General features: G+C 34.7%; 1 protein-coding gene and 1 pseudogene across 1 annotated transcript; one reads left to right on the plus strand and one right to left on the minus strand.

Annotated features, from left to right (window-relative positions):
- The first annotated feature begins 666 nt into the window (after positions 1-666).
- On the plus strand, positions 667-1576 carry LOC122593620 (RING-H2 finger protein ATL16-like). Its single transcript, XM_043766047.1, has one exon. It carries the CDS (start codon positions 689-691, stop codon positions 1574-1576), a length of 888 nt encoding a protein of 295 aa, XP_043621982.1. The 5' UTR covers positions 667-688.
- A 169-nt stretch (positions 1577-1745) lies between these two features.
- Positions 1746-6105, minus strand: LOC122593621 (annotated as a pseudogene).
- Between the last annotated feature and the right edge of the window lie 8133 nt (positions 6106-14238).

The raw sequence follows: 14238 nt of genomic DNA on the forward strand, positions 1-14238 counted from the left end.
GTTTATTAACGGGTCTTTAACATGTTACACGATAGAACCTCTAAATATCTATTATGTCATCAATATAAGCTCTTGACAGATTACATGGTTTCAAGTAATTTTGCGAGTTAATTACACATAATGATAAGACCGAAACAAGTTAAAAAAGTAACCCTGTTCGTTTTTATGTTCCATACATCCCCTATATCTCATCGTGTCGAAATCCTTCCGATTAAAAAGATATGTAACCGAAAACATTATACCGGTACGTTTGTTTAGCCAAGACGAGTCTGCAATTATCTAAAACATGCGATTATAATCTAATCTAAAATATACGAGTATATGTAAACAAAAATAAAGAAAACAAAAAAGAGGCTCTCAAAGAGGTTACCCACGCCAGTAATCATATGAGTCTCCCATTGTAGGGGCAATCTAACCATTAATCAATTATTGTGCTATTTCCTTTAACTAGATAACTAGATCTCCCTATTACTTTCATTAAAATAACCAAAAGTTACAAATCATCTCAGAACATAAAAACATAGATTTCATGATTTAGTATTAGACAACATTGTGTTCTTTTAAAGACACACTATCACAAAATAAACACATACTCGTACTATATCTATATATATGCACCTTAGCAGTAAGTCAAGTATTCTATATAAACTGTTGTTGTGTCTAAGAGAATTTCAAAATCCTTGTGCAAATGGACTTTAGTTCTATGCACAAACAAGTTTACAATTCCGACCATCGTTCAGTCGCAAACCACCAAAACTCGACCTACCAGCCATCAGCTTTTCCTTCAACAACTGCCACTGGATTCCCACTCCTAGCCATCGTGTTAGCCTGCATCACAGCCATCACTTTTTTGATCGTCAGTTACTTTTTGATCACTAAATGCTGCTACCCTTTAACCCAATTCTTAATGACCCGACCCACTACCTCAGAAGAACCTCCATCAGTTTACTCGACTCCAGCATGGCAGAACACTGGACTCGATGAATCACTTATCCAACAAATACCCATGTGTCGATATAGCAAAAGGGATCGCGAGAACAAAAGATTACATGAATGTGTTGTTTGCTTGAATGAGTTCCAAGATTTAGATACGTTAAGAGTTCTTCCTAGTTGTGACCATGGCTTCCATATGCACTGCATTGACATATGGCTGAGGGACAACCCAAACTGCCCGATTTGCAGATTGAACATTTTGGGTACAGCCAGGTGTCCAACAGATACTGTAGTCCCGACTTCTTCACCCCAAGATCCGCCATCTTTGGCCCATAGCAGCCCGACAAGCAGTGACCAAGATTTTGTTACAATTGAATTGGGTGAGGATGCAAACGAGTCAAGAAAGTGTTGTATTGATTCGATAATTAGCAACGAAAGGACTAGCAGCATTAAAGATGAGCAGCTTGTGATCCAACCCATTCGAAGATCTTTCTCAATGGATTCTGCAGTTGATTGTGACATTTACTTATCAATTCAAGATATCATAAGAAACCATGAAGAGGCCAGTAGGACGAAACGACCTTTCTTTTCATTTAAACACACACGAGGATCACGAAGTGCTATTCTCCCTCTCGAGTTTTGATTAGATTAGATGAATGGTTAATCTTCATGTTTTCAATTCCTTTGTTCTTCTTTTGAACCGTCCACAAAATATCATATTCTCACTTTTCAATCCAAGCACCTATTGTGACGCTAAAAGTTTATCTCTCATAAAGGATTCCAAATTGTTACAGCATTTTGAGTTTTCCTTGTTGAGGGTGTCACCAAGAAAGCATTGCTAATCAGCAAAGTCAGGGGGATGGTTTTCTGTGAACACTATTTTGGTATAACTGTAGTAAACATGGCTAACAACCCAACATAACTCGTCCCAAATCGTAACAATTAAAATGATGTAACGAACATTCAAAACTTATACTACTATGATGTATGTGATAACTTCACAGGACAGTAGTAAGGAAGTACCCGAGATCCAACAAAGAGCTCTTAAATGTGTGTTCTTGGTGGACTTTGTGAATGTGCGTCATAAATATCATCAAAAGGTAGATTGAAATCTTTTTCCACTGTCATCCAATCAAACTGCATATCTTCTTCTTGAAAACTGTTAGCTGACAAATTATCATGGACATCATAGTAATTATTCTGATGGAAGTTTGGAGGTTCAAGAAAGCTAGTTTGAGTCCCTATGCCAGTTCTAGACACCAAAGAGACATCCGTTGGGTCCCACCACTGGCTCCGTGCAGCTTGACCGAAATTCCTGAAGTCATTATGTTGTAGAATGGTTCTAGACGTAGAAGCTTCAAGATTGCTTCCAGTTCGATCCATAAAAAGGGTACACCGTTTCTCATCAAACTGGCCCCGGTCAGATCCTACATAAGGTGGCGCCCACATATTCATGACACCTTTATCTTCGACATTTATAAGCCCTGCCTCAATGTCTAGTGGACCATCATAATGATGATCATGTTGAGACACATAATAACTTTCAAGAAAATAAGGGTAACGTGCGTGATCAAGGGCAACAGGCCATGTACGATCCCTAGAACAATAGTTGTCCCAGCTTCCTTGGTCTCGTGTGTTTGGAGCAGATTCTTGCATCGGGTCATGATCTCTTTGCTCCTGGAATGTCTTGAGTGATGTAAGAAACTTCTTTCCTTCTAAATTGGGCTCCCAAGATAGACAACTACTTTGAAAGCTGGCATTACAAGACAATAAACTCAATACCCATCTAACACATGCATATATCTGCGCATACACATACACATACACATACATATACACATATATATACATTAATACATAGACGTATATAAATACATATACATAAACAAGAATTTAGTCAATATAATAAGTTAGGTTCAAGAATACCTCAAGAACGATTTCTCCATTTTCCCTTGGGAACTCCTATAGATACGAGACGAATTATGTGGAGATGCATACTTGATATTACCATGGTTTCGGAAGTCAAATTGACTAAAGCTGCATTATATTATGCACAGTATTACAGTTTTAGTATATAGGTGATACCTAAGCTAAGCTACACAGATACTATAGAAATATGTAAACAGTGATCATGACTTACAAACCTGCAAACATCACCTACACCTTCAACCTTCACAGTGAAATCTGCAATGAACTGCAGAATATCATCGGCCCGCTGCAACAAGGAATAAGATTATCAGTTTAAAACATTTAATCAGAAATTTTATTTGAAAGAATTTATACATAGGACTCCACAGAGTATAGAGGAACAAGTTCTTTTGGAAATCAAACATATTAACTAGCATTGTAAGATAGTAATACCTTTGGGACTACAAAGATAAGCATGTATGGAGTCAGAAAAATTGATGCCATTTCCTCTAACAACATATTCCCAGTGTACTGCATAATAAACCATGCTCACACATAAGCATCAAGCAGTTGGAAAGCAGAGCCATGTTGGCTCAGTATATCATTAAGAGAACAAAAAGTTTATTTGTTTTTGCTATTGCCAAATCACTCAATCTGAAGACATTTGGATTGCAGATCAAACACAGACACAAGAAACGGAATCAAACTGTTTGAGCATACCCTTTAGATGATTTGGTTATACATTAACATCCATGGAATTAGTCAGGATCTGATACCTCATGGCTGAGAATTTTATGCACTAAAAACACTCTTAGATGACCTTCAACCAGCTCTCATTAGCTATTTATTTATTTATCTAACTGTAAGACCCATTATAACGACCTCAATCTCTGGTTTTTACATATAAGTTGCAATAAAACCCAAATTCCAGCACTTTGATTGCTAAAAGAAACTATACCTGAAAAAGTGTTTCAAACTCCTTTCACACATAATCACTATTTTCTTTCCCACGCCATCTTTTAGGCATATAATGGGTATGTTGGAGAAGGAGAGACATGGTGCCATGTGGGTCAAGCACTATAAGCTCATCTGATACAGCAGCACGACTTATAGCCGTTATGGTCCCAAAAACAGCACCATACCATAATAGATTACGACCGAAAATCTGAAATTGATAACATAAACTGTTTAAATAAGAAATACTCATTTGACCTTGATTTAGTTGGTTAAATACAATGCATGCAAGAACATTACATGGCCTTCGAGAAGAGACTCATCGAGGAAAGCAATAATGATTAAAATAGCAGCAAAGCCACCAGATACAAAGGATATGAACTTTGCAATAATTGATACGATAGGAGATGGAAACTATTTTAGGTACTCAGTAGCTGGTGCTATACTTTTGTTGATCCGGTGCTTGAACAAATGATCGACCTAATTACAATTTATTGATGGCATAAACAAGGTATAGATATTTATAAAATTACTAACAATAAATAAAAAAGAGGTGTCAAGAGAGGTGTACAAGGTAGGTCGTGGAAGGTGAAAAAATATTTGGCTTGAAATAGACTGGGCCAGGTTGACTTGCAAACATTGTGTTCTCCATTGTTCATATTAGCAGTAAATATCTGCTGTGTTGATAAGCAATTACAAAAACGGCACGATTAAAATAACCATCTAAACCTTTCAATAATGTAATTATGAGGTTGTATGGATTAAAAATAGAACTTATACAGCTTTCAACCCGTTTGATCCGTTCAGCTTTGAAATATAACACAACTCAAACTGGCCCATACACAAGTAAGAGGGAAGAAATGGCCACCTCTAAAATGAAAATATCAGTACCTCATTAAATTCCCTTAATACCCATTTTGAAAGATTTGACCATTGTCTCGATGAGGCTGTTCTGGGATGGTTATAGAACTGTTCAGCATGTCTAAGAAAGAGATACACAAGCATGAATGTAACAATAAATGGGGAAAGTAGAAGCATTGCAACCCCAACAACCATTAGCCTTTTCTTTAAAGTCTTGGGATCGGTAACAAAGTCTCTTCTGATACAAAAGTTTCTACAAAACGAAATTGAATGGTAAAGTGTTGGAATTATAAATCACAAGTTACATAATTTGGATATTTGGGGACTTTTAAACTGCTAGGCCAGCTCAAACAATACAAGATGCTCTATTCGATTGACGCAACAAATATTGAAGTATGTGATAACAAAAATCAAAAATACCAAGATGTGAGCAGTTAGAACCCGTGTATCAAAGAGAAAACACAAACCTATCAAACATGCTTTGCAAAATGCACCAATTTATCGTCCACTCAAGGGTCTTTGTAAGCATTAAATAATTTTGCATACCATTTAGTCCTTTCTTGGAACTGGGACCTGCACCTGGGACCCAATGAGAGATCGGAAATGCAAGCACTCCTTTGTTCAGCATTCCAATCAAGTAATTTTCTCTCCTCATCATTCTCATAACAATTTCATGAGCTGATAGGTCCTTCATTACACATAACTGTCGCGACTCTTGGACTTGAACAACCCTTTCAAGAATTGATGACCATGGCATGTTTTGTAGCTCATTGTCATTTACATCGAGGCTGACAACACAAAAAGAATATGTTAGAAGCTGAAGTTTGCTCATTAACATCTATGGGATAGATCTTTCAAATTATACCTGTGAATGTAAAATTTACGAATTTCTAGTGTATCCTTTAACTGTGCAAAACAACTTAGGAAACAGAAGATCCAGTAAACCGAGGTGATTCCCAGATAACCAAGAATCACAGCTTTTAGACCTGTTAAAGGGGTCAAAGGATGCTGATGAAGAACTTCCTTAGCTAGGTCACATGGCTCTTTTCCAGATTGTACCGCATCCATCCCACATTTTACATTTCGTATACCACTCCAATTAGTATATAACAAAAAAAATCCGGAGAATAATATGAGAAAAGCAAGGGTGAGGAGTTCAACAATCCACTTTATGACGATGCATTGTAGACCTTTCCCACTATAGTAGCTATAAAGCCTCACAAAGAAAAGATCTAAATCAGCAATTGGTTCTGCTTTCAAACTTTCACCACTTAGAAACCCGGTAGGGCTTTCACTGTTAGGACTAGGAGCTCGTTGGTAATCAGATAATTCAATTTCAGCCGGAAAGTTACTAAGCAATCTTGTTGATAAAGATGGTTCACCAAGAAAATTCCTTTTTAAGTTTTTGAGAATAATGCCACCTTTTTGTCCACCAAACATTATTTGCATGAGCTAACAATATGCAGAAATAGACCATCCATCCCCTAAAGAAATCCAATATTTCAGGAAATATTATGAATAAAAATAAGCAAAGCGACAAATAAATATACATATATAACATCTGAAAACCTTTATCAAAAGCGCCAAACCAAAACATTTTGACACATAATTACTCAAGAAACATCCAAGGCTTTGTTATAGAGATTTTTTTGACAAGATAACTTTTCGAGGGATATGTCACTCTAGCAAACAAGTAGATACTTACATAAATGTACATTTTTCTCCTATTATTGGCAATGTGCATAATGCAATGGAGTCATGAACAAGCTGAACCAAGATTATCTAAAAACATACATTTCTACACATAAGTCCAAAGAATTAACATTCAACAGTTGACATATGTCACTTTTTCTTCTGAACTTAACCACGAAAAACACCCAATCCCACTAGTATGTGGAATACAAGGAGGTAAGACGTAGACACTCATACGCGCTTAAAATGTGTCATGTTACTTGAACCATCTTCATATCAATTATATCATTCAATTGTGCCACGATTACTTAAAGTAGACAGCTTTAAAATAAAAATAAAAATAAAAATAAAAAGAAGAGAAAAAAGAAACAAAACCCAGTTTGGAAACAACATATAAACAAACAGTTGGTGTGCAGTTTGATTGGAAACCCAAAAGGTTCGAACTTTAAGTCGGTTTTACCTCTAAAAAAAAGTCAGAAAAAACAGACAGCCATTTTGCCAGGTCGTATGTAGTTATTGATTCAATTTTGATGTACTTAAACCCGAGAAGAAGATAAATTGGTTTGGATGATGCAAAAGGAATTAGTTGGAATGGTAAAGCTTGGAAATTTTTTACTTGTTGAGCAAGAAGATGGTGAATATAGACTTTTGTGTTTATGGGCAACAAATAGGATTCTTTGCTTACTAAGAAGTGTATGGATCATTTGGATTGGAGATTCATGGACCATTCGAGAATTAGCCCAATGATGTGCTCCTTTTGAGTTTTATTAGTTTGTTACAGCTTACAACTAATTATATTTGACTTTAGTATATACTAGCAAATTAACCCGCGTGTTGCGGCGAGATTTGTAATTCTTTGGCAGAATGTAATAATTGTAAAAACGTAAAGTCAAAAAAGGATATGGCATTAGTTGTTGGCGGCCTTTACATTGGTGCGGCATATATGTTTTTAGTATATTTACAATGCATAACGTTGCCAATGCACGACGTTGATCATAATACTATTAAAGTTATATTACAACAAAAAGACAGTTTAGTTGCTCTGATCAGTTGTCGTCCAAAGAAGTTGTTAAAAAGCTTTTTTTGTGTGCGTGTGGGGTCTTATGCTTTTAGTTTTCTTCGTTGGTCCTTCTTTGGCTGCTACGAACGACATTGAAAACAATTATACAGTCAATTACAAATGTGTACATTTTAAATCTTTATGGTCAAAAGACTAATTTGTAAAGCTATAGAGAAACACAAAATTTTCGTTAATGTTGCTATTTGAAGGATAAGCAGGAGTGTTTAAGCAATGGCGATAGTATGAAGTAAGTTTCAATTGTCTTTTACGGGTGGCAACCTTTGGGTCGGGGGTGGTGGGAGGCATCGTTACTTACAACAACATAATTTATGTATAATTAGCAATTGACTTGAGTCTTTGTAAACTTAAATTTGACTGTTGGTTGTAGAAAAGTAATTAAAATGTATTAGATACATAGACCATATAATAACCTAATAAATTATGTATTTGCGAAAAAACACAAAAAACTCTTATAAGCCATGAAATTGGGATGCCTACAATGGTATGCGTAAGTAATTGTGTAACTAAAGATCAATAGAAACATGCACGGGTGAGCATATAACAATTTTGTAAAAAGTTATTTTGGCCCTTTTTGTTACTGTAATAGAAGAAAGAAACATACATAAAGGAAAAAACATATACATGATGACAACGACTAATTACACCTTGAAGTTGATTAGATCGTAGATGGTGATTTGTGGTAAAAGAAAAAGTGAGAAAGAGCAAAATAATAATATGTTTATGTTTATCCTATAAAAAGTAGTAGAAGACATATAAGAGTCAAATCTAGAAACCTGTAAATGTTTCATCGTATCACAGGTGGTAATAAATGCAAAGTGATTAGTACATAGTACATGGTGCAAAAAGAGTTGTAAAAAAACACTTAGTTTTTAGTATATAGGGTAAATGTTTATTATTTATAAAACTTCATGTTTTCAATCATGATTAATAATGAATATGGCTAACTAACTATATAATGTAATGTAGGGATAAGGTTCATATGAACACCATTCACGTATGAACATATGTAAAATTAAGAAAAAAGTTGATATGTTTATATATATATATATATATATATATATATGAATTTGTTCACATATACCATTTACATATGAACATAGCAAGTTATCAAACTACTCGAATAATTTAACAGTCTTTTATAATTTTTTCATTTCAAATGGTTTTCACATAAACAATCTCCACGTGATGATATATGTGTAAAGGTGTAGAAATGTATGAGGGTTCCGCGCTGAATTTTTTGAGGTTGGTAAATTTTACCAAAGAAAATATTATTAGAGAGTAATTAGGTATAGGCCAATTCAATTTGAGTGTGATCGTCTTTATTAATTGTTCAACTTTGAGTAGAGCCGGTCTTATTAATTCGTTAGTTGGGGCCGGCGGTGACATGGAGTCGCCAAAGGTAATACCTTAGAGTGGTATGTTAGTAACCATATTTATAATTTAATAGTTTGTAGGTGTATTTCAGCTAAGATTATAATTGAATTTAATGAACGCATATAGGTGATTTTTACTAACATCAAGATGATAAATATAATCATCTCTTAAAAACTGACAAAAATACAATAACCACATTTATTTATTTTTTACAAATCTTTAATATACATCATCAGGTACACATTATGAGTTTTTTTTAGACTTATAAGTTTCCTGGTATGAGTAAAATGCTCTCAGGAATAGAGAAATGGATTTTCTTATAATGAGTTTTCTTTGGATTGAAATTGGATATATGAGGCATGATCAATGCCGAGCTCAAATATACTTTTAAAATAATAAAGTATGGTTCAAAAGTCACGAACAAAAGCTTAAAAGTTACTCGTATGGTGTAATTTAGACTTTTACTAGTCTTAATACCCGTACGATGTACAAATTGACTATATATATATATAGAGAGAGAGAGAGAGAAAGAGGTTAGGTATTGTAGAATAAATATTATTGTAAAACAAATAAGATAACATTTCAACCCTTGGATCAAAAAGATCAAAATTCTAGCTAATTAATTCTTTTTATATTAAAATATTAATGATTAAGGATATACTTGTCATTTACTTCCATTTTCTTTTCCCTTTCTTTTGCCTTTTTTCCGTTTTTTCTACGCATCAAATCCCAACAACATAAACAAAAAATAGTTATCTCTATTTAGAATAGAATTGATAATTTCTCGTACAAAAAGTGAAGAAACAACGGCTACCAAAAGTGATGATATACATAACCATAAGATAACAACATTTTTGATGCACAACCATTCGCAGCCATGAATAAATAAAGCTAGACATCTATTATTAAGTGGCGATGCGCAAACGTGAAATAACAAAATCTTTGATGCACAGCCTTTTACTAACAATTGATGCACAGCCATTTAACCACCATTGATGCACAACCTTTTATTAATAAAACTATTACTCGATTCACAACGGTTTAATAACCTTTGATGCACAGCCGTTTGTCACATAACCATTACCTGTTGATGCACAACCGTCAACTACTCATTTCCCCCTCTGCTCGTCGATTTGGTGTTAAAATCAATCGCAACTTATCGATGGCGTTACCGGTGTGGCAGACGAGTTCATCGGAAAAAGTATTGCCCCCATGGTTCCTCAACGTAAAAGACGGTGAAAGGTCGTCGTAGTTCCTCAAACAGATAGTGTTACCGGTGACATACGCGGAGGTAAGGTGTCGGCAATAGAGAAAAAGGGGTCTCGAAAGTAGGATAGGGTAGCAACTGGCATGTGGCGATGGCGTGTGGCATCCGACGGTGACCAGAGAAAAAGGGTGGCAGCAGATGGCGAAGAGAGGGGCGGTTGGAGAAAGATATGGGGTTTGGAGCTTTTAGTAATTATGTAATAACACGATTTCTGCTATTGATTCGATCTCAACAATGGCGTTTCAAGTGTGTGTGTTCTTGGTGTGTTTAGTGTGTGTGATTTTTCGAGAGAGAGAGAGAGAGAGACAATCTATATATGTTGTATTTGTAAAATGGATAAAAGGCTTAATTGTTGTTATGATTTCTAATGTATTGAGGGTATTTATACTCTAATATTACAAATATCCTTATTGTCATATCTAACCCCTCAACATTAGAAATCATTTCACCATGTCTTAACAACAATAACATCCACTAACTTAAATTACAATTTATCACTATTTTTTGGATTTCTAACATTTCTCCCCCTTAGTGATATATTGTAATGAATGAAGTACGTGTTATTTTGTCTTGTAGGAATTAAGTTGATGAGCCCGATGGTGAAGACAATTGGTGTGATGAAACAAGTCTTCAAAGCTTTCTCATTGTCTCTGGAGAACTTGAATCAATCTTGGTCTTGGACTTCTTGTAGTTAAAACATGATGAAATTCTCAATGTTCTGTTTGAACAGAGAATAAAATGAATGAGTCTAGAATCTTTGAAAATTGTTGAACCGTGAATCAGAGTCGTTATTTGAAGTGCGGAAGGTATAAATTTGGCTTTGGTTCTTCAATCTTCGATTCTTGAATGAAAATTTGTTTCCTTGGAATGAAGTATCAAAAACTTAAACTCTCCCCCTTGATATATGCCTTGAATCTTCTTGATCAAGTATTATTGTATGACTTTGAAGATTCTTGAATGAAATGTGTTGATGAAGACTCTTTCGAAGTTTTACTTCTTTGTCTTGAATCTTCCAATCAATCTTTTCAACGTTTGTAGCTTTGATCTTTGTCATTTTGACTTAAACACTTTAGAGAGTAAACTTTTGAACAAAACTTTTGAATTAATCATGCTCCCCCTCAATTCATGAGTGTAAGCATTTTGGAGCATCTTTGAACAATATCCTTATTTTCGATCTCATCCTTAAAATTTCGACGGCAAAATTCACTTCTTTTTCAATCACAATTACATTTCATTTCATTCCACCTTTACTTCATCAAATAATCTTTTTCTTTCTTAATCAATCATAATCTTTTTCTCCCCCTCATAATGACAAAGTTGGGAACCAATGTCATTATGCAAACATTGATTGATAAAATGCGAAAAGAAACCTCTTGCATGATGATTTTTGTGTTTGTGAGATAAGAAATGAAAGACCGGATAAGGATGATCCGTTAACATGTTCAAAAATCAAAAGGATTAATGAAATGACCGAAAGAAATGTATGACATTTTTCGGATTTTCTATGTATCATTGAATTATGCACAAAGCAATTTTCTAACATAGTTCGGTCTTGTAGCTTTTCAACCACGAGAATGCTTCAAAGAATAGAAATCATGGTCAGTGTCACCTAAGGCGTTCGATAACCACAATCTATTATCCTTAAAGACTTGTTAGGAAACATCCGAGGTCACTGATAGACTTCTCGTTCACTCAATAATCACATAAATGTAATTATGAGACCTACGTTCAATGTTGGAAAATATGTTAGCATTGGTAGGATTTCCATTTGATCATTGTGGAATACCAATTAAGATATCACTACAAATGTTCCGGCTATATCACATAGATATGCAATAATATCACAAAGATATGACTCAAATGTGTCTTAAGAAAAATGAATAAGGATCAAAACAATGATCAAGCAAGATAGCTCTAGACACAAAGTGATCAAATGAAGTCGGGGACCGGAGCAGAATGTCGCCCTTATTCAATATCAACATCTTCCAAATGAAGAGTCAATAGAAATGTGAAAATCTCCGTGAGAAATAAAACAAGTATTTGTTAAGAAACACTTGAGTGGTTAGGTAAAGATGTGCATCGCTTCATTGGGTCTATGAAGTCTTAATCAAGATATCAACAAATGACATCCGATATAAATGTGTTTTACCCGGCGATTTGAGAGTTTTAGGGAAGGGTATCATTTCTTTTAACCCTTTTCTTACAACATATCACCATAACCTCTCACTTTTTGACTTTACTCCCTCCATTCTGGTTGCACGAAATCATCACCACTCAAAATACCCTCACTATCTAATGAAAGAAGTGAATACTCCGGGGTTAGAACTCATCGGCGATGATGAAGTTCATGGAGTGATCGAATCGCTCTAGTGCAAACTAAACACCGAACTTCAATTGATGAAAATCATTTGAAAATCATCAAATGTGTGTAAGAAAATGATTTGAAAAACACATTTGAAGTTTTGAAATTTTTGAAATCACAAACTCTCCCTTAATCTATGCAAAAGTTTTCATACAAAGGTAGAGCAAAAATTGGTTTTTGTGAAGTCTAAAAGTGAACAAGATTTTAAGGAACACAAATTTTTGCGTCAACAACAATGTTCATAGTAAGACTACTAGGGAGTACACAAAGGCTTTCAATCCTTTGCATCTTAAATCAACAAGTTGGATGCAAATAAAACATTTAAGCACAAATTTAACTCAATCAATTGTTCAAAATGAGACAACTCAGGAGTACACAAAGGCGTTCAATCCTTTGTTTCTCATATCAACAATTGAGAGTTTTTGAAACATGAAATTCATTTGAAAAATTTGAAGTTGTTTGCAACAAAATCAAGACTCTTAAAGAGAATTGTTTGCAATTTTAAACAAATGAAAAATTGCCATTACACATACATATTCATATAAGACCACTTGGAAGTACACAAAGGCATTGAATTCCGCGTTATCTTATATCAATCTATATGTATAATAACACATTTTATACCATCTTTGAATAAATAGCTCAATGAAGTACGGGTTGCATACAGAATATATGCAAGCCATTAAGATATAAATAAAACTATGAAGCCTGGGTTACATACATAGCATATGTAAGCCATTTTGAGAAAAGAAAAAAAGAAAAAAAATTAAGAAAATCTTTTTGTAACACCCAACATTTAAAAATAAGGATTTCCAAAAACTTTTGCCTAACGGCATTAAAAGAAGCGGAATTAAACTTTAAAAGTCCAAACCAGCAAAATCTGTTTGGTTTATTCATTAAATGGTGTTACTAGCCATATCATCAAAATAAGTCTAAATGGAAATCCATCGGTTGCCCAACATTAAACAACCGAAAACATTATCAATACAAGTCATTATTATCTAAACATAAAGCAAATGTCTAAAGCGAGCAACCACTATGGGTAAACTATAGCCAGCTTCAAGATCATCTACCCATGCCTCACATCTTCTTACATCTACCTGCTCACTATAGTTGGACCTGAGGGCACAACACATTTTAAAAGAGCAAGTGTTAGCTAACGAATTAGCTAAGTAAGATAACACATAATTTATAAAACGTTTGTCCATTTAAAACATTATATAAAAGTCATATTAAGTCGTTAAGGCACATATCATCGAACATATCATCTCGTATACATATCATAGCATCAACATCATTCATATTAGGATGGGTCATCCTAATGTGCCTAGTCATCTTTTGCATCATCACATATGACATCTGAACATCTTTATAATTGTGACATAAGTCACGCATCTCGTATAACATATGCATCATTATAAGTGAGACATAAATCACACCCGACTAGATGAACAACCTTACGGTTGTACATCAATGTCGTTAAGGAATGACAAGCCAATTCCAGGAGTAATCCGTATGTTCAAGGACAATGGGGCTGGTAAGACCTCCCGTATTACTCTTCACGTTGTACCTCGTTGCAAGGAGCCACCCGAGCAACCACATCAACGCACTTAACTGGGGTAGGGCAAGTACGGGTTAAGCTTAACACTTTCACATCAAATTTACGAGCTCGATTTCACATCACATATAGTTTAGGTGTTTACACAATCTAACCAATCATCACATATACATCTTTTACGCTTGGGCCCTTAAACGTGCACGTGTCATGGCAACTTAATAAGCCTAGTGAACTAGATGAACAAGCCA

This window comes from Erigeron canadensis, chromosome 3, assembly GCF_010389155.1.
Source record: "Erigeron canadensis isolate Cc75 chromosome 3, C_canadensis_v1, whole genome shotgun sequence".
Taxonomy (NCBI): domain Eukaryota; kingdom Viridiplantae; phylum Streptophyta; class Magnoliopsida; order Asterales; family Asteraceae; genus Erigeron; species Erigeron canadensis.

Bases quoted from the DNA above. Each gene is read 5' to 3' on its own strand.
- LOC122593620 (XM_043766047.1), top strand. From the start codon at position 689: ATGGACTTTAGTTCTATGCACAAACAAGTTTACAATTCCGACCATCGT.